The 22232-nt window shown below is 42.8% G+C and overlaps 1 protein-coding gene across 2 annotated transcripts in view; it reads right to left on the reverse strand.

The window, feature by feature from the left end:
* The window catches only part of LOC127416797 (signal-induced proliferation-associated 1-like protein 3), a 121552-nt gene that overhangs the window by 39787 nt on the left and 59533 nt on the right, over positions 1 to 22232 (reverse strand). For both annotated transcript variants that reach the window (XM_051656344.1, XM_051656345.1), the window contains exons 2-5: positions 15575 to 17180; positions 12613 to 12743; positions 5029 to 5217; positions 4398 to 4572 (exon numbers count right to left, since the gene is read on the reverse strand). In XM_051656344.1, coding sequence (XP_051512304.1) covers positions 4398 to 4572; positions 5029 to 5217; positions 12613 to 12743; positions 15575 to 16949 — 1870 coding nt within the window. In that variant the 5' untranslated portion in view covers positions 16950 to 17180. The remainder of the gene's footprint in view (positions 1 to 4397; positions 4573 to 5028; positions 5218 to 12612; positions 12744 to 15574; positions 17181 to 22232) is intronic.

Below are 22232 nucleotides of genomic sequence, written 5' to 3' on the forward strand. Positions count from 1 at the left end.
TTCGTTGTCCCTGGGTCGCCCGTCTCAGGGGCGCTTCGAAGACCTCCGTGGGTTCTTCGGTGCCGGCTGTGAGACGGGTGGCGTCGGCTTCCTGCGGTGGGCTCCACGCCGGGGCCGGGCCGGAGGGGCGGGCTGCGGCGGAGCCGGTGCAGTCACCGCAGGGGGACGCCCTCGGCGATGAGTAGATGGGGGGATCTTGAGCCACGCCGGGGCAGGACAAGCCGGCTAGCATCCATCTACTGCTCTACCATCGAGAACTGCTGGGCAAAGTCCTCGACAGTGTCGCCGAATAGGCCCGCCTGGAAAATGGGGGCAGCAAGGAATCGTGTCCTGTCGGCCTCACCCATCTCGACCAGGTTGAGCCAAAGGTGGCGCTCCTGGACCACTAGTGTGGCCATCGTCCGCCCGGGAGACCGCGCCATGACCTCCGTCGCTCGGAGAGCGAGGTCGGTCGCCGAGCGCAGTTCCTGCATCAATCCCGGGGCGGAACTACCCTCGTGCAGTTCCTTTAGCGCCTTGGCGGACTTGCAGGAGAGCCATGGCGTGCAGGGCGGAGGCGGCTTGTCCAGCAGCGCCGTAGGCTTTGACTGTCAGAGACGACGTAAACCTACAGGCCTTGGACGGGGGCTTTGGGCACCCACGCCAGGTGGCGGCGCTCTGCGGGCATAGGTGCACCGCGAGCGCCTTTATCCACCGGGGGATTGCCGAATAACCCTTGGCCGCCCCACCATCGAGGGTAGTGAGAGCGGGGAAGCTGAAAAGATCGGGACCGGGCAGTAAAAGGTGCCTCCCGCGATCTTGTCAGCTCTTCATGCACTTCCGGAAAGAAAGGAACGGGGCGGGGCGTGGCTTTAAGCGGCGCCGCGAGCCCAGGAACCAATCACAGAGCCGCGAGGGTTCAGGGAAGAGCGGTGAAATCCACTCTAACCGACGCTCGCGGCTGTCCGGGAAAGCATGTCGTCACCTCCGCGTCAGCCTGTGACTGGGCGATTGACCCCGAAGGGAGGAGCCCAGCCGAGGCTTCCGACTGGACGAGCCCGCTCTCCGATGCTGCGCTCGAGAGCTCATCACTTTCGCGGGCTCCGAATAAGAGGTCGAACTCGCCGTGAGACGAGCCGGCGGACTCACCCGGAAGCCCGATCGGGGCAGACGAGCGTGCTGGGGAATGGGAGTTCCGCGGGGGGATACCCGGCGGAGGCGGTCCCATTGGGGTCCCCAAATCGCCCCCAGTGCTAGCCGCGCTGGCCTCAAACCCGTGGGTAAAAGGACTGAGGCGGGAGCCTCTGGGGTGGCTCGCTTCCTTACGAAGGCGAGCCGCGACCGCAACGTTGCCATGGACACATTCTCGCAATGAGAATGTGACCATCCACGAACGCTGTCTCCGCGTGAGCAGTGCCCAGACACGAAAGACAGTGATCGTGACCGTTAGAAGGCGAGAGATAACGAGCACAACCAGGAATAACACACAATCGGAAAAGCATCTTTAAAAAGACGCGTCTTTAAAAAGACGTTCCGTGTGTGCGCTCTTTTAGAGAAATATATACTCTTTTAGAGGGGAAAAATGCTCTTTCAGAAAATATACTCTCTAGTTTTTCTGCCGAAGCGCCCAGGGGCGTTCTCTGCAGTGCACCAGTGCAGAGGAGGGAGAAGCCGCTGAAACGCGCCGTCAGATCCAGCAGGTGAATGAACAGTAGTATTCAGCTCAATGAGAATGACCGTTCGGCTCCGAAGAGAAAATCTGAATGAGTGGTTGCATACCAGCTCCTTTTATACCCGTATGTTCGGGGGAGTGGCATGCAAATACCACTCGCCAATTTTCATTGGCCTTTTATCAAAGACCAGAGGTGTCTCGGGCTCCCAAGAGTGACCCCTAGTGTCACTACATCGACACCAACGTCGAGTGAGTGACAGATAGGGAACGTTGTTTAGAACACTAATCATATCTTAATAATGCTCAAGTGTTCATTAATATGTTCCTATGTGATTGGGGATATGGAGAGTGTGTAAACATCAGCATGGCTGTTATCCATTCCAGTGTGAGTACCAATTAAACTCTTAAAGCTGCACTACAGAACATTTTTTGGGTTAGAAATTTTAAAATGGCATTATTTTTATTTACTTTTCTCCCCTTTTCTCCCCAATTTGGAATGGCCAATTCACAATGCGCTCTAAGCCCTCGTGGTGGTGTAGTGACTCGCCTCAATCCGTGTGGCAGAGGACAAACCTCAGTTGCCTGAGATGTCAATCCGTGCATCTTATTATGTGGCGTGTGGAGCGTTAACGCAGAGACATAGTGCGTGTGGAGGCCCCACACTATTCTCCACGGCATCCACGCACAACTCACCACGTGCCAAACTGAGAGCGAGAACCACACATTATAGCGACCACGAGGAGGTTACCCCATGTGACTCTACCCTCCCTAGCAACCGGGCCAATTTGGTTGCTTAGGATACCTGGCTGGAGTCACTCAGCACACCCTGGATTCGAACTCGTGACTCCAGGGGTGGTAGTCAGAGTCAATACTTGCTGAGCTACCCAGGCCCCAACAAAATGCCATTATTGATTGAGTACATAAAAAAAACATTTTTTTTTACCACGATTCACTAAAGTAAGCCTACAAATATGATTTGTATTTTGAGCTTTCGGGTCAGATATGGCACGAAATTGCAGGCTTATGCCTTACGTCATTACATCATGTCTGTAAACACAGAAAAGAAGTACCGGCTGTCACATGTTCCAGATGGGAAAATTACATTGTTCAGTTCAGTCAGTCACTGTCACAGTTCAGGACAACATCGCTGCAAAGTTCTTTACTTGCTATAATGCTTGGATATGTTGTCTGATAGGGTTGTTGAAGCTTATATTGCTTGTCATGCTCGTATGAATCGAACAATACTCGTATGTTAACCGATCGCGATGTTTCTAACATTGTCCGGTGAAGTTTCTGTAACATGTTTACTAATATTCATGGCTTCTGAGTATTTTATAACATTGCTGTAATTTCCAGGTTCCCTAAGTGTGTGTGTGTGCCGCTGTTTTCTCATTTTTTTTTGCCCCAGTCGCAGAGATGCACAAGCTATCGCTTATTGTCCTTTTAGCAGATCTGTCTGTTTACAGGTCTGTTTAAATGCCATTATAGGTACAAGTTACTACAAGGTAGTTCTCAAGTTGTTTAAAATGCACCGATTTCATAGCACAGTAATGTACATATTAATGTTTAGTGTGTAACCATCAATCTATTATGACTACTGTTAAAGAAATTATTAATTCAATGTATTTTTGTCATCTTTATATTGCATATATAAATCATATTTCACCCCCATCATTATTAAATCCTTGTTTTATGTTTTTAGTTTACAATGTTATTGTGAGCAGTGGATATACGTACTATTGTAGTATTACGGTTTACCTGCATTATCAACTGAGGTTGTACAACATAATATAAAAATAATAAAGTCTTTCATTGAACTCATCTCAGTCATATCACAAGTTTCACCTCTTAAATTGACAAGTGTTGTACAATACAAACATTAATAGTAGATAAAACACTTTAAAATATACTGGTAACTGGTGGAGATTGAGGAGAGTCCCCTGTTCTCTGTGTAAAGGCACTTTTAGTGTAGTGTCAGAAAAGCGCTATAAGTATAAAATTCATTCATTCAAAATATGTAAATGCAAGTGTTGCTTATCTTTATCAAAGCAAGTAATATTTCAGTTTTAAATGTTTAATAAAATAACATAATATCAACATGAAAAAAGCACGTTATGACTCCGGCTCATGATCACACTCAGGCGATGTCCAGGTAAGCTCAAATCATGGGATTCATCCACACAGGAGAGCAGTGCCAAAACACAACTCACGTAAAGTGTCCTTCCGCAAATTGCTTGCAATTTTAAATTTCAAACACAGATGTCGCTAGAGAGCACAAAGTTCCGTAGTGCAGCTTTAAAGTTACTAGCAACAGTAGTCATTCATTCACTAACACTCATTTAGAGGGATTTGTCAGTGTATGTGTGATAAGAGCCACACCTTGAAATGCAATTGCCATGTCAAAATGTTTACAAAGGATGGTAACTCTTATTTAACAGCGTGTGAGAATTTGTATCACCTCATCCTAACTAGGCATGGCTTGTTAAGTTATTAGAATACATCTGATGTTAAATCAGCTATGTGGAATGAGATTTTGGAAAAATGAGATTTCACTGTGGGCAGAGCTACCCTGCTCAACATATCAAATTTAGAAATAAAGCAACCGTCCAAATTGTCTTCACATGCAATGCTTTTAATGGCTGTGGTGGGTTAGGACCTTACATAGGGTTCTTATAGCTGAAAGCTTTATCCCGTCATGCCTAGTTAGGACACGCTATAAGAGAAAAAGAGAGAAATTCATGCTTACTTTTGGTATCAAGCTGGGCAGCATATTTGTCGAAACCCTTCAGACTGACAGTTTCTCCCAGCAACTCCAGGAAGGCGGTGAAAGCTGGCGAAGCCTCTTCGTTGTTGTACATCTCCTCCTCCGTGCTCTGTCCTGCCCGACACAGTAGGATGCCCACTTTGTGTTTCTGACTGAGCTATAGACACACACAGAAACAAAGTCACACACAAATTAAGCTTATAGGGATAGTTCACCTCAAAATGAATATTCTCAAATCATTTACTCACCATCATGTGGTTCCAAACCTGTATGACTTTCTTTCTTGTGTGGAACACAAAATTAGCTATCTGGCTGCTCAATCTGCTCTTTTCCATACAATGAAATTGAATGATGATCACAGCTGTCCTTGGTCTCTATCCAATTTTTTTGCAGCCAAAAAAGCAACTTGGACATTCTGCTAAATAGTTTGTGTTCCATAGAAGAAAGAAGTCACACCAGTTTAGAATGAGAGAAAAATGAAAGAATTGTCATTTTTGGGTAAACTATTCCTTAAAGAACTCAAAGACAGACTTATTCTCAAAGTTTTATCCACATTCAGCAGACTTTTTTAGGAAAGATGTTTCCGAATGATCACTCCTGACTCCTCACTCACCCCCTGCTCATCCAGTTTGAGAAGCTGCTCTGTGACTTTAGGCGTGCTGAGAGCCAGTCGCAGGCAGGACACGCTGAGCTCTGGCAGCACATACTCCAGAACTTCCTTTAGAGGCAGACCGCGAACTGTTCCATGCCTTGCCGTGGAAAGAACCGCATCCTCCAGAATCGCTCCTCGCAATGTGACCAGCTGCAGCAGCCACAGGAAGTCATGTGAACAGAGAACACAGAAAGAAGACATAAGACATTAAGTTATATCACTTGACTGACCAAATATCTACAGAGAGCATGTGACAGAAGATTAGAATGATTCAGAATGCTGAAGTCCAAAAGTGCCCACCGTGTGGCATCCTTTCCCCACTGCCATGTGTTTAACACAATCTCTCTGATCCATCGCATGCAGCATCACACATCCTCTGTTAAACTTTCCAACGTTGATGCTAATGCAGTCATCAGTACACAACCATGGAATTAGAAAACACAGAGGGACTTTTGGTGGCTTTTGTTTCCACCTTCCTGTGGTTTTAGTCAGACATCAGATGATGTCATAAGACTGGTCATACAGACAACCAGCCATTCAATCATACAACTCGAAACACTGGCCAAAATAATGTCCTTGTTTTTAGTTTGAATGTAAGTGTGCCTTCAAGGTTATTTAATAACAAGTGCCTGATTGATGATTATGATGACCATATCTATGGTGAGAATAATGATTGTGTGTGCATGCATTGTTCTCTGAATTGTACAGCGAGGGTGAGTTTGATGTGTCCAGGCAGCCATGTAATCCGACTAAACCCAGCAGTGAAGCGGTCATACCAGTATAGCTCAGCACTTTTCAAACACACTTTCAAGCTATTATTTAGCACAAGGAACAGCACTGTTTCTCTCAAAAATTTCTCGCACACCTATTACGCTTATAATTTACTGTTACTTCAGCATGGAGAAATTAAACAGTCCTTTGAGGGTTCTGGATTAAAACTGTAATAGTAGAAACTGTTTTATTAGACCTAATCAGATCATGGTGAGAACAGAAAACAATAAGCTTCGGTTTGAGGCTCAGAGAGATGGATTAAAGTGGTGCAATACTGCCAGAGAATCCCATGGAGACTGCGTGCGAGTTTGAGGGCGAATGAATCGCCCTGTCATAGGTGAGAAACGTACAGCATTTGGCTTGGATCTGCCTAGTTCAGCCTGGACAAGATTAAAAAAATCAGTGAAAACCCATTAAATCTGAATTGTTTCATATCTGTGCCATTTGCATCACCAAATGGAACTGCAAAAATAAAGACCGTAAGGTTTTCTGAACACTCCCTCATCTTCCACTGGTCAGCCAAACAGAGCAATGTTTTGATAGTGCCACAAAGCCACAGTGTTTTATTTCTTTTTTGGGAAATCAACCAACTACTTGCTTACTTGGAAGTCACTTATAAATGTAAACACTGCTGGTTTAAGTATACCAACCAGCCTGAAAGCAGCATTTGCTCAACCAACAGTCATGACTATCTGTTTGACTAAAGGCAGATGGAGCTAATGTTCAGGAAACCTTTTAGAAAAAAAGACATTATATTTGTAATTCCGTTCAGTGTCACCAGAGGCAGAGAAATTGTCCGCTTCACCTTTAAGTAACAGCCAAATATTGGTAGTAGGCAGTGGTGAAGTAGTGTCTGAAGAGGTGGACATACTGTGAATTTATGAAGCTATTTGTATTACCATATAGCCTACATAAGAATGAATGGTTATTTGTTTTATTTATGTACTATAATGTGTTTTTCTGTGTATAGTGAAATTGTTTTCCTATTTAGAAATATAAATTGAAATGATTTGATATCACGAGAAAAAGGCACTACTGACAGCAGTATAAGGCAAAAAACTTAAAACGAGAAAAAAAAACAATAACAAAAAAAACATTTGAAATAATTACGGGACACAAAGAGCATCAAAAACTAGCACAACTGCAATACATGCAGTATTTTCACAAAGTGTAATTGTATAAATTAAATTGATATGTTTACAGTATATATATATATATATATATATACACACACACACACACACACACACACACACACATATATACATACACACACACACACACACACACACAACCGGTCAAAAGTTTTGAAACACTTACTCATTCTTTATTATAATTTTTTTTTCACATTTTAGAATAATAGTAAAGTCATCAAAACTATGGAATAACATAAACGGAACTATGGGAATTATGTTGTGACTAAACAAAATCCAAAATAAATCAAAACTGTGTTATATTTCAGCATCAAAGTAGTCACCCTTTGCCTATAATTTGCAGACATGTACTCTTGACATTTTCTCAACCAACTTCTTGAGGTATCACCCTGGGATGCTTTTTAAACAGTATTGAAGAAGTTCCCATCAATGTTGGGCACTTATTGGCTGCTTTTCTTTATTATTTGGTCCAAATCATCAATTTCAAAAACTTTTTTTTTTTTTTAGTTTTATAATGAAATAAATTAATCTGGTAGCACAATTATATTTTTGTCTACAAAACTAATTTCAAACATTTAAGCATACGCCTTCAGATCAAAAGATTTTTAAGATCATGAGAAACATTTCAGTCAAGTGTTTCAAAACTTTTGACCGGTAGTGTGTGTTTGTGTATATATATATATACACTATATTGCCAAAAGTATTCACTCACCCATCCAAATAATTGAATTCAGGTGTTCCAATCACTTCCATGGCCACAGGTGTATAAAATGAAGCACCTAGGCATGCAGACTGCTTCTACAAACATTTGTGAAAGAATGGGCCGCTCTCAGGAGCTCAGTGAATTCCAGCGTGGTACTGTGATAGGATGCCACTTGTGCAACAAGTCCAGTTGTGAAATTTCCTTGCTACTAAATATTCCACAGTCAACTGTCAGTGGTATTATAACAAAGTGGAAGCTATTGGGAATGACAGCAACTCAGCCACGAAGTGGTAGGCCACGTAAAATGACAGAGCGGGGTCAGCGGATGCTGAGGCGCACAGTGCGCAGAGGTCGCCAACTTTCTGCAGAGTCAATCGCTACAGACCTCCAAAGTTCATGTGGCCTTCAGATTAGCTCAAGAACAGTGCGTAGAGAGCTTCATGGAATGGGTTTCCATGGCCGAGCAGCTGCATCCAAGCCATACAAGCCATACAGCGTTGGATGCAGTGGTGTAAAGCACGCCGCCACTGGATTCTAGAGCAGTGGAAACGCGTTCTCTGGAGTGACGAATCACGCTTCTCCATCTGGCAATCTGATCTGGGGTTGTTTTTCAGGAGCTGGGCTTGGCCCCTTAGTTCCAGTGAAAGGAACTCTGAATGCTTCAGCATACCAAGAGATTTTGGACAATTCCATGCTCCCAACTTTGTGGGAACAGTTTGGGGATGGCCTCTTCCTGTTCCAACATGACTGCGCACCAGTGAACAAAGCAAGGTCCATAAAGACATGGATGAGCGAGTTTGGTGTGGAAGAACTTGACTGGCCTGCACAGAGTCCTGACCTCAACCCGATAGAGCACCTTTGGGATGAATTAGAGCAAAGACTGCGAGCCAGGCCTTCTCGTCCAACATCAGTGTCTGACCTCACAAATGCGCTTCTGGAAGAATGGTCAAAAATTCCCATAAACACACTCCTAAACCTTGTGGAAAGCCTTCCCAGAAGAGTTGAAGCTGTTATAGCTGCAAAGGGTGGGCCGACGTCATATTAAACCCTATGGATTAAGAATGTGATGTCACTTAAGTTCATATGCGTCTAAAGGCAGATGAGCGAATACTTTTGGCAATATAGTGTATATACATACATACAGGTGCATCTCAATAAATTAGACTGTCGTGGAAAAGTTCATTTATTTCAGTAATTCAACTCAAATTGTGAAACTCGTGTATTAAATAAATTCAGTGCACACAGACTGAAGTAGTTTAAGTCTTTGGTTCTTTTAATTGTGATGATTTTGGCTCACATTTAACAAAAACCCACCAATTCACTATCTCAACAAATTAGAATACATCATAAGACCAATAAAAAAAAACATTTTTAGTGAATTGTTGGCCTTCTGGAAAGTATGTTCATTTACTGTATATGTACTCAATACTTGGTAGGGGCTCCTTTTGCTTTAATTACTGCCTCAATTCAGCGTGGCATGGAGGTGATCAGTTTGTGGCACTGCTGAGGTGGTATGGAAGCCCAGGTTTCTTTGACAGTGGCCTTCAGCTCATCTGCATTTTTTGGTCTCTTGTTTCTCATTTTCCTCTTGACATTACCCCATAGATTCTCTATGGGGTTCAGGTCTGGTGAGTTTACTGGCCAGGCAAGCACACCAACACCATGGTCATTTAACCAACTTTTGGTGCTTTTGGCAGTGTGGGCAGGTGCCAAATCTTGCTGGAAAATGAAATCAACATCTTTAAAAAGCTGGTCAGCAGAAGGAAGCATGAAGTGCTCCAAAAAACACAATGGACCAACACCAGCAGATGACATTGCACCCCAAATCATCACAGACTGTGGAAACTTAACACTGGACTTCAAGCAACTTGGGCAATGAGCTTCTCCACCCTTCCTCCAGACTCTAGGACCTTGGTTTCCAAATGAAATACAAAACTTGCTCTCATCTGAAAAGAGGACTTTGGACCACTGGGCAACAGTCCAGTTCTTCTTCTCCTTAGCCCAGGTAAGACGCCTCTGACGTTGTCTGTGGTTCAGGAGCGGCTTAACAAGAGGAATACGACAACTGTAGCCAAATTCCTTGACACGTCTGTGTGTGGTGGCTCTTGATGCCTTGACCCCAGCCTCAGTCCATTCCTTGTGAAGTTCACCCAAATTCTTGAATTGATTTTGCTTGACAATCCTCATAAGGCTGCGGTTCTCTCGGTTGGTTGTGCATCTTTTTCTTCCACACTTTTTCCTTCCACTCAACTTTATGTTAACATGCTTGGATACAGCACTCTGTGAACAGCCAGCTTCTTTGGCAATGAATGTTTGTGGCTTACCCTCCTTGTGAAGGGTGTCAATGATTGTCTTCTGGACAACTGTCAGATCAGCAGTCTTCCCCATGATTGTGTAGCCTAGTGAACCAAACTGAGAGACCATTTTGAAGGCTCAGGAAACCTTTGCAGGTGTTTTGAGTTGATTAGCTGATTGGCATGTCACCATATTCTAATTTTTTGAGATAGTGAATTGGTGGGTTTTTGTTAAATGTGAGCCAAAATCATCACAATTAAAAGAACCAAAGACTTAAACTACTTCAGTCTGTGTGCACTGAATTTATTTAATACACGAGTTTCACAATTTGAGTTGAATTACTGAAATAAATGAACTTTTCCACGACATTCTAATTTATTGAGATGCACCTGTATATACACACACACACACACACACACACACACGTTTAGCAGGGAAATAAATTTACAGTGAAAATTATGGTTACTCCAGGGATGCTTGTGCATCAGCATTAGACGCTAGACACTAGTCCCGTCCCTTACTGAAATGGAAAATATGATTGTTAGCAAATATCATATTGCTTCTGAAATGAACGCTCTGATTGGTGGATCAACTTAGTCGGACTGTCTGTCTTGCCCGTGCCCCAAGTTGTGCTCCCGCCCCTCAGCTCCATGCGCGTTTAGAGAGAATCTTAGAAAAAACAAAAAAATTCACTCAACGGTGCTGCGGCACCACATTAGTACATTGAAAAAGTTTTGGGCCAAAAGCCTACTCGTTGTTCTGGCGGCCATACTTATCACTTATTTTCAGAATCAGAATGAGCTTTATTGCCAAGTGTTCTCACGTACACAAGGAATTTTTTTTGGTGATAGGAGAAACAAGTGCACACAGAACATTACAGGGAGACACAGAATATAAATCAAAGTAAGAGTATAAATGGACATACAAATAATAGGACATATAACAGTATGGCGTATGTACATGTGCAAGTGGTAATGTATGTGCAAGGTAGGGGTATCTACAGTTATTCAATTAAATACGTGAATTTACATATGTACATGAGATATGTATTTACATTATTGCACTATGGGGGAGTCCTGAGGCAGTTTAATTGTTCATGAGGAAAATGGCCTGTGGGTAAAAACTGTTCTTGTGCCTGGATGTCCTGGCACTCAGTGCTCTGTAGCGCCGGCCAGAGGGCAACAGTTCAAAGAGGGAGTGGGCAGGGTGTGTGGGGTCCAGTGTGATTCTACTTGCACATTTCCTCATTCTGGAGACGTACAGGTCTTCGAGGGTGGACAGGGGGGCACCAATAATCCTCTCAGCAGTCTTGACTGTCCGTTGTAGTTCCCTTCTGTCTGAATTGGTGGCTGAACCAAATGTACACAGGACAGACTCAATTACGGCCGAGTAGAACTGTGTCCGCAGCTCCTGTGGCAGGATGAACTTCCTCAGCTGCTGAAGGAAGTACAACCACTGCCGAGCCTTTTTCACAATGGAGTCTATGTGGGTGTCCCACTTCAGGTCCTGAGAGATGGTAGAGCCCAGGAACCTGAATGACTCCACTGCTGCCACAGTGCTGTTCAGGTTTTAGGTGGGCATACTCAGAATCCTAAGAAAGACAGGTGGGCATACGGTGTATGCCTGCGTATGCCCTAGACTACACTACTGGTAGTAGGGATGTTAGTGATTAATCGATAATCAATAAATTGTCATTGATAATGTGATTAAGCTTACTGATCGTTGATATATCAATTTCAGAACAAATGCGTTCCGTAATCATGCCAGCAGATGCTGAAAAGACTGTCTGCACAGTCATCCTGTGCTAGAGGGCACACCGCCGCTTGTGTACCGCATGTAACATCTTGTTCGAAACAAATAACAAAAACCACACAGACACGCATCCTTCACTTTCTCTCTTGTAAAGGTAAAGTGAGCTTAATATAATCAGTGTTGAAGAGTTTCTCTTTAAATGAATAGAACAGTGTTTTCTGCATATGATCGTTTATTTTCACTACAATCGATTATGAAAATGTCTGAAAATTGACATCCCTAGTTGGCAGAGTGGTTTTATTAAAATACAGTTTATATCTCAGTCATAGACACACTATGAACATTTGTTTGTTGCAGGGTTCCCACTCTTTCCAACCAATGAATTTCCATGACTTTTCCATGACTTGAAAGCTAATTTCCATGCCCAAACATTTAGCCTTTCATTCTGAAAATGGCACAGAAATCACATACTGTAATCGTAGATTTGTCAAAAACAAAACCACACTATTGTTTGATAAAAGTTCAACTGAAAACAATTAATTTTAAATTAAATCCATATGAACACATTGCGTGAATCCTAAAATGGGCAGGGATTAGCGGCACATCGTTGTCTCTAATTGGTCAAGTATTCTAAATAACATGGTATATTTTAAACTCTTCACCGTGTGTTTTTAATCCAGTGCAACATACCGCCCCAATTAAATATTTTATAAATAAAATAAATATATTAACTATAAACAAATTCCATGAATTGTCCATGACTTTGAAGATTGTATTAATTTCCATGACTTTTCCAGGCCTGGAAATCACAATTTTAAAATTCCCTGATATTTCCCATGACCGTGGGAACCCTGTTGTTGTCATACACACCTCACTGGTGCGAAAGATGATCCGGTACTGGTACTGGTCCTTTAAATCTTTGGTATCATCCAGTTTCTCTCTGCGAATGCTCAGAGCCACGGGCCCCAGCTTCTCATCAGTACCAAAGTAGTTCCAGTGCTCTGTGGAGGTAGAGAGGCAGAGGTGCAGAGAGAAGAGAGAGAGAGAGAGAGAGAGAGAGAGAGAGAGAGAGAGAGTATAATAATGTATAAAGGACACAAAAAAGACAGATTAATACCATTATTAAAGAAAATGAGTGAATACAGTTGAGAGAAAATCATTACTGAGGTGAAGACAATGGAGAAGTTGATATGAAGGATGAGAGATGGAGGGAAGGACACAAATGACAAAGGAGGGAGATTTATAAGGAAAACTTTCAACTCTGCTTAAAGCAGGTCACAGTGGGATAAGCAATCATATCCAATATAACACTTCAGACAAAGCTCTCAATATAATGCGGTCTCATCTACGGTGACTTTGAGAATGAGTTTCCTTTTGCATCTGCAGCATGCTAAACAATAACAATACTATCTTTTCAAAATGTTTTCTTTTTTACTAAAATTTTATTACTACAAAACTCTGAAACTTTTTTGAGAAGATGCATAACTACACATTGTCTTAAGGAGTAATCTGAGACAATTCAGTGAGGAAGTGAGCTGTTTGACTGATTCAGTCTATGATTCAGGCTCATGGACTCCTGTGATCAATTTTGTCTGATTCATCAATTGGGTAAACTGACTCAATAAAAAGAACCAAAACAATCAAGAGATTTATTCACAAATTGGACAGACAGACAGACAGATAGACAGATCTAAGAAGTGGTGCAGGAAACATCCTGTTATCCTTCGATTTTCAAGTCTTAATTTCTTGTTGGCATTTGGAAACAACGTTTCCTCAATCTGTCAGCCGGTGTTTTAACACAGGATATCAGTTTTTTGTTTTGTGAGGGTACTGAAAACACAGGGGACTTGGGATGAGAGAATTATACATCTCAGGAGAGTGCAGAAATTGGGTTTTTATTAACGCAGCAAAGATTTAGGTACTACGCAGGCTACTGTCCTCTCTGACCCAGGAAAGTCAGTACCACTGTATGGGTGGCACACCAACAAACATCCACATACTACTACCCAGTAGTTGTGAGTCAATAAAGCAGAGGCATTTCACTATCTCAAACAAGGTGTTGCTACACTGGAAAAATGAAGCGAACGCATTAACTGCTGATAATAGGTGGAACTTGGCGCCAAGAGGAAAAATACCTTGGCTGCTCATTAAGAATTCTTGCTCATTAAGTTAAAAATTAACACCTAAATGTGAGAAAAGCTTAATATCTTTGACATGGGACATTTCATTATATTAATATCCCCATTTTAAAATAATAGTTAATCTAAAAAAGAATGCTTAGTTATCATTAACTCACCCTAACATTGTTTCAAAACCATTTTGCTTTATTTATTACCCTTGGAACACAAAAGGATAAGGTTAGCAAAATGGCAAAGCTGCTCTTTCAATACAATGAAACTAAACAGTGAACACGGCTGTCAAGAAAGATTTTCTTTGAATAACTTAAATTTTAGTTTTTTCCTCATACAGAGCTTTCTTATGGCTTCAGAGGACATAAAATACCAAGTCATATGGACTTCTTTTATGATGCTATAAGGGTGATAGTCCTTTTTCAATCTTGACAGCCCCTGAACAGCTCAGACATTCTGCTAAACGTCTTGGCTCTCCATGGAAGAAAGCAAGTCATACAGGTTTGGTATAACATTAAAGTGAGTAAATGATTGCAGAATTTTAATTTTAAAATGAAGAATCCTTTTAAAGGTGTCATCAAGACTGTGCACCCTATTTGACAGGCACCCTGGTCACAGGACACATGTCATCTGTGTCAAACTTCCTAAAAACAAAGCTCTAGCCCAAAGAGATTATTTCTGGAATGTTAACCTTTATCTCACCAACTCTACTCCTAATAAACATGGACAACTAATTAGGAACATACAGATAACCATGTGTACGCAAGGATTTATCTAATGTGGCTATGAGGTGACGAGCATGCTATTTTTAGACAATGTAGTTTTTTTTTTTAATAACACTGGCATTTTGGAAAGAAAGACCTTTAGCTAGATGAACATTTGGGAGGCAGATGTATCGAGATGAGCTGGGAGTGTAGTTTCAGCTAATGTTTGTGCTTCTATTGGTTGATAGTGAAGGCGTTGATAAATGTGGCATGCTTTGATAACCCCTTCAAAGGAAGAGCTGCAGGCAAACATGACATAAACTCAAGGTGTGCAAAGGTTAAGTAAAAAATGTGCCAAACCCCAAATATAAAGTTCTGTAAGTCCAAATGAAGGGAAACAATCAGATACACAATTACACATCGATAACATTGAGTAACTTACTTTTGTAGACACAATATGGCCAGTTATTTTGTCTTTTTTTGCTGAACTAATGAAAATAGTTCCAAACAAATCCAAAGCAGGTTGTGTTGCGCTTTGCCAAGCCACACACAGACTGGTAGCCTGTCTGGAACACTACAAACACCAGAACTACTGAAATTGTTCCATGAAATGAAAACTCATTGTGATCCTTTTTTATTATGATATTGCTTGAATACTTAATACTATATATTATTTATGTGTGGATTCATACAATTTCCTATTGCTCAATAAAGAAGCAGGTCAGCTAAGTAAGGGTAAACTCTGAATAAGAGTAAACTCATTGGGTTCAAAGTGGCTTTAATGAGGCACGAACTGAAGTGAGTCGAGTGAGTCTCGTAAGTTTAAGTTCCTAATACGATGTACTGAATCATGACATATGTATCAGTACGTATTGATAGGTATTGTATAATGACACAGATTGTAATTACCAGCCCAAAATAAAACCGACAAACAGGCAACGGATTCCTGATCTAGCAGCTTTAGTATCTGCAGGTAGATGGGCATTAAAAGTTTCCTACCTTTCCCAAAGAAGTGCTCTTTGTAGTATCTAGCACCCAGGTCAACATGCTCGATGCAGTGCTGCTGGAGTCTCTCTAACCTTGTGGCCTGAACTTCTGGCGGGGCCTCCAGTTTGGAAACACTGGCGTTACTGCAGCGTGGACACAACCGGGTCTCCACCACGGCAGTTTCTCCCCGCTCTGCCCATGAGCTTAGGAAGCTGACATTACGCTCCCCATAGTTTCCAGTCTCATTGAGGAAGTGCGGGCAGCTCAGCAACAGCTGGTGCTGTGAGGTGGGGTTAACGCTGGCTGAAGTGCCCTGCTCTGAGTGTTCCAGGCCTAGGGTTGATCCTTCTGATAAGTCTCTGACACTGAGGTCATCAGTGCTGGAAAACGCAGGCTCTACTCCTCCTAGAGCAATAGCTCTGGAAACTGCCAAAGAAACAGCAGCCGAAGAAGCAGCTGAGGCTCCAGTGGCTGTGTTTCGCCGCTGGGTGGCGTAGCTACGGCGAGCTGCTGCCTCGTGCAAGTCAAAGAGAACACTCTGAGCGTCATAGTGGGCAAAACTCCGCACACAAAGCCAGGTTTTGGAAGACAATGTTTCGGGAAGTCGCATGTCATCTGTGTCACCTCGTGGAGTCTCTGTTTCACCGCGGCTGGAGCTTCGGAGTTTTCGGAATAAGGAGGTGGTGCCAAGAGACGACTCGGTGCCAACACTTTTTTTGCGTACGCGATTTTCGGGGCGGTCACCAGGGCGGGGAGTTGATGTGAAGGCATGTGAAGTTGGTCCATCTAAAGAAGCCACAGCACCGAGAAGCTCTCCAAGCTTGGCAGGAGCTGTGCTGCGCTGGTCTGGTCTCTCCTGTTGAAACTGGCTGAGCATGTCAAAGAAGCTTTCTTCAGACACCGCCTGTACATTAATGGAAGAGGTACTGCCATATTCCCGGAATAACCGACCTTCAACCTCGGTTTCATCTTGCTCACTTAACGTAATCTCACTGTTTGAGCGCTGTCGTAATGGAGCAAAACCCGGAGTCCGAAACCGTGGGGGCGTGCCTGGAGCCCCCATCAGACCTCCTGATTCAAGGAAGTCATCATCTCTGACACTTCGCTGTGGCAACCTGGTCATACCCCCACGTGTAAGCCCATCCTCGCTGCTGAGGTCATGTTGACTACCCTGGCCATTTTCAAGCAACGACTCCCTTGAAAGTGCCCTACGAGGGGGCCACTCTGCAATCCGAGCCCGCACTCCCATTTTGGGCACTGAGACACGGGGCAGCGCTGGATCGCCCAGGGAAGAGTGGCCATTGTGGAGGGGTACACGGAGGTGGGGAGGGGGAAGAGGTTGGGAGAGAGGGGTGGCACACACCCCTGTGTCTCTGTACATGTTCATGGAACCCAGTGTAGTCTCAAGGCCAAAGAGTAGGGCAGGGGTCGTGTGCAAGAGAGCATCTTGGACCGAGACTGTTGGTGTTTCGTGAGAGGGAGGAGGGATGGACAAGTTCCACACTGCTGTTGCCGCCTCCTTCTCCCACACTCATTTCTTTGGTGGGAAAGGACACACTCTCCCTAATCCTCTAGGCCAATCACAAAGCAAAGCTCAAAGGCCACTTGAATGACAGATCTGCAAAAAAAGGGAAGAAACAGAAGATAAATTGGTACATTATGACACTGGATAAGAGGTTAATTTAATCTGGAAACTGCTGACACTTGTATACAGTACCATAAAGAAAGTTGTGATTTTGGGTTTTCAATTATTTTCTCTCATTACATGTCTCTTTTTCATTACCATTTCAGAATCGACAGTTTAAGACTTGCACTGGGGGTCGGAGCCATTCCAACTGTTTTAGGATGTTGTAACACTGTCTCAACCAATGCTGTGAGTTTGGGGCAGGACAATCAGTATACCTACAATGGCAGACAGGGGGGGAAGTGTTCAGGAAACCTGCTTGGGAATATTTGCAATTCCTTTTGGTGACACTAGTGGCGCAGAAATTACACATTTCACTTAAAAGTAAGTTTCATCAACAAAATCAACACTTACACTAACTGACAAGTGTAATGGTTGTGCCCTTCTCCAAGATGCTCACGTCCACTGTTACACTGGCTGTGTGCCAGGGCCACTTATTGTGAAGTATGCATTCCTGGACTGTTGGTGAGGTATGAAGAGGTGTTGTCAGATTTAGTAGCCATAAAAAATATTAACCTGGTCACATGACAGGTGTAACAGATGGGGCCTACATGCCAGTCGTTGGGTCAGCAGGGTAAAGTGTCCAATCACCTGAGAGATAGCTGACTTAGTAGGCAAGATTAGGATTCTGCCCACATTCAACTGCATACAAAAAGGTTACATAACAAGGGCTCTGTGCTGGATTACTGAAGGGAGTTGCTAAGTGTTCAATCAGGTGGACTGTTTTGCAGGCTTAAGTGAGAATGGCAAAGCATGGGATTGTGATACACTCTTAAACTATAAACTTGGTTTGTTTGCTTGGTCTGAACCAGAGTTCTGTTTACTCTACTGCTGTAGCTGCAGAGAATATGCCAGCTTCACCATTTTATTCACTTTGCTGTCCGTTTGGATTTACCTCCAAAACTTTTCACATACAGGACGACACTTGTGTTTGTTTGCCACCATTGCAAGATATGTGAAGAATGCCAGCTATAGAAACTGCTCTGAAGGCAATTCATTTGGACACAAGCAGCTAAAAAATTTAAAAATAGTATGATAAGAGTGACAGGGAGCATGCAAAGATGCAAATTATACATTATCAATAACAGTCCATATCCATGATTTAGGATGGACTGCTTTAATGCTAAGCTGTTAGAAGTTACAATGACCCAAACCCCAGACCACATTTTCAAACTGTTCACTGTTGCAAAGAGAAGAAACAACTAATTGAAAAAAAAAAAATCGATAATAATCAATAATGAAAATCGTCAAAAAATGAATTTCATTATCGATTTGTTGGATGTGTGCCCCAAGCACGGAGAAGCTTGATCAGTAACGGGTTGAATATAATTTGTAATAATGCTAAGAGTCCTGATATTTGATAGTCCTCCAGATAATGCCAAATGTAATTTCACCAGTAAATTCATACTATGGCAAATATTATGGTACTGGAAAAGCATACACTACCATTATAAAAATTTATTTTTGAAAAGAATAGTTTAGAAACATCCAATTAGCGACAATATTATTTTAAAACTTACAATTTTAGTATAAAATTTAAATGAACCCATTAAAATTTAAAATGTATGTAATCAGTGACAGTGTACAAGCATATGTATCGAACAAACTGTAATAAAATATTTTCAGCTGAGCAGAATTATTATTATAATTAAATTCTGGTGTCACCTTTGCCCTCTGATTGGCTGATTTTTAGTCCCACTACATCCTGATGGATCATTTTGCAGTTTAATCAAAAGTACTTTTGTTGGGGGCCTGGGTAGCTCAGTCGTAAAGACGCTGGCTACCACCCCTGGAGTTCACGAGTTTGAATCCTAGGGCGTGCTGAGTGACTCCAGCCAGGTCTACTAAGCAACCAAATTGGCCCGGTTGCTAGGGAGGGTAGAGTCACATGGGGTAACCTCCTCGTGATCGCTATAATGTGGTTCGCTCTCGGTGGGGCGCGTGGTGAGTTGTGCGTAGATGCCGCGGTGGATGGCATGGGCCTCCACATGTGCTATGTCTCCATGGTAAGGCACTCAACGAGCCACGTGATAAATGCGCGGATTGACAGTCTCAGACTCGGAGGCAGCTGAGATTCGTCCTCCGCCACCCGGATTGAGGCAAGTCACTACGCCACCACGAGGACTTGGAGCAAATTGGGATTTGGACATTACAAATTGGGAGAAAAAAGCACTTTTGTTAGGTTTTACATGCAAAAGGAAAGGAAATGTTTTGCATTTGCCCTAAAAGTAATAATAATAATAATACAAAAATCTAACTTAACTTACACTATATTGCCAAAAGTATTCGCTCACCCATCCAAATAATTGAATTCAGGTGTTCCAATCACTTCCATGGCCACAGGTGTATAAATTGAAGCACCTAGGCATGCAGACTGCTTCTACAAACATTTGTGAAAGAATGGGCCGCTCTCAGGAGCTCAGTGAATTCCAGCGTGGTACTGTGATAGGATGCCATCAGTGCAACAAGTCCAGTCGTGAAATTTCCTCGCTACTAAATATTCCACAGTCAACTGTCAGTGGTATTATAACAAAGTGGAAGCGATTGGGAATGACAGCAACTCAGCCACGAAGTGGTAGGCCACGTAAAATGACAGAGCGGGGTCAGCGGATGCTGAGGCGCATAATGCGCAGAGGTCGCCAACTTTCTGCAGAGTCAATCGCTACAGACCTCCAAAGTTCATGTGGCCTTCAGATTAGCTCAAGAACAGTGCATAGAGAGCTTCATGGAATGGGTTTCCATGGCCGAGCAGCTGCATCCAAGCCATACATCACCAAGTGCAATGCAAAGCGTCGGATGCAGTGGTGTAAAGCACACCGCCACTGGACTCTAGAGCGGTGGAGACGCGTTCTCTGGAGTGACGAATCACGCTTCTCCATCTGGCAATCTGATGGATGAGTCTGGGTTTGGCGGTTGCCAGGAGAACGGTACTTGTCTGACTGCATTGTGCCAACTGTGAAGTTTGGTGGAAGGGGGATTATGGTGTGGGGTTGTTTTTCAGGAGCTGGGCTTGGCCCCTTAGTTCCAGTGAAAGGAACTCTGAATGCTTCAGCATACCAAGAGATTTTGGACAATTCCATGCTCCCAACTTTGTGGGAACAGTTTGGGGATGGCCCCTTCCTGTTCCAAGATGACTGCACACCAGTGCACAAAGCAAGGTCCATAAAGACATGGATGAGCGAGTTTGGTGTGGAAGAACTTGACTGACCTGCACAGAGTCCTGACCTCAACCCGATAGAGCACCTTTGGGATGAATTAGAGCGAAGACTGTGAGCCAGGCCTTCTCGTCCAACATCAGTGTCTGACCTCACAAATGCGCTTCTGGAAGAATGGTCAAAAATTCTTATAAACACACTCCTAAACCTTGTGGAAAGCCTTCCCAGAAGAGTTGAAGCTGTTATAGCTGCAAAGGGTGGGCCGACGTCATATTAACCCTATGGATTAAGAATGGGATGTCACTTAAGTTCATATGCGTCTACAGGCAGATGAGCGAATACTTTTGGCAATATAGTGTATCATGATTCAGGCTTTTTTTAAAGTTTTTTGAGAGTATCAAATTTAATTCAGTACCGTAAATCGAACCAAATCCTTACGCCCTTTATCATTTCTGTTGTTTTTTATAAATCAAATTTTAATGAAATGCAGGAAATAAAATCTAGTTTTGTTTTATGCGATTAATTGAAGACATAATTGAAGATTAATCAATTATCAAACTAATTGTTCGTTGCAACCCTGCTTTTGCACTCCCAGGTTCAAAACATAGTTCAAAGTTTGGAACAAAAGCTCCAGTGTGAAAGCACCCTTAGACTCTCAAACTTTGTGACAGAAAGAAACCCCCTCCATTCTCTGCACCTCTCCACATGCAGCATCCCTCACCATGACCAAAAGACAAAATGAAAATGACAGAAAGTCAAAGGACAAGACAAACACAGACAGACAGGACACAAGGGAGAGACAGAGACAGAACAAACAGAGGAGATGGAAGAGAGGAAATCTGACAGGCTCTGTGGTAAAGGAATACAGGGAGCTGAGCGAGAGGAATCTTGAATCCCAGCGACTCGCCTTAATATGAAAGTCAGATAGAATCAGGCTTCACTGCAGCTCAGCGACTGTGAAAAGCCACTCAGCATCGCCTGTTCCTCTATGTAACTTCACATTATCTCCCTTTTCATTGTCTCTCCTTATCTCTCGCTCTCTTTTGTTTTACTCCATACATCCACATATTGGATTAAAGCATCCACAGATTGTCTCTATGACTGTATTAAGGAGACTGTGTTACAGTAATGGCAATTCATAAGAAATCTCTATACTTCGCCAACAATTTTATTAGCATTGTTCAGAGAGCTCAGTACTGGCCAAACAATGGCATGCTACACCCCCTCCCTTTCAGAATAAATGCCACATACAAGATTTTTCTCATATAGCACAGCTCTGAGGTGAGATTTAAACTCAATCCCTGCCCAAAATCCATCCCTTCAGGGAAACGTTCTCCAATGCTCTTTAGTTCAAGGTCAGTCTTATCTTAAGATATAAATATTATCTCAAGCCCTGTTCCAAAACCTATGAGATTCCTTGTAATGTCAACACAGGCAGCTGCCTCTTAAGGCAGCATACTAACTCTCATGAAACTTAATAGATGACTGATTTGGAACTCTACATAGACGGCAACTCCACACATATCACATATATAGTGCTCCTTACGTGAAGCACACAGAAAACTAGACTCTCAATCGATTCCAATAAATTTTGACCTAAGCATATTGATGAGCTAAAAATACAACAAAATTAATGAAAGAGCTTTTTAAAATTATAAACTTCACATTTCTGTGAGTGCCTCACTGTCATCTTAATTTTTTTTTTAATTTTTAAGAAAAGGAGGGACGAGTCAAAACAAAGTTTCTGTTGTATACCACAGTGTCAGTAGAGCTTAACTTTTATTTGACCCGGAATAGGCTATTCCTTTGAAAAGTTGTCTTGGTAGGCGGC

Source organism: Myxocyprinus asiaticus, chromosome 26, assembly GCF_019703515.2.
Source record: "Myxocyprinus asiaticus isolate MX2 ecotype Aquarium Trade chromosome 26, UBuf_Myxa_2, whole genome shotgun sequence".
NCBI lineage: Eukaryota > Metazoa > Chordata > Actinopteri > Cypriniformes > Catostomidae > Myxocyprinus > Myxocyprinus asiaticus.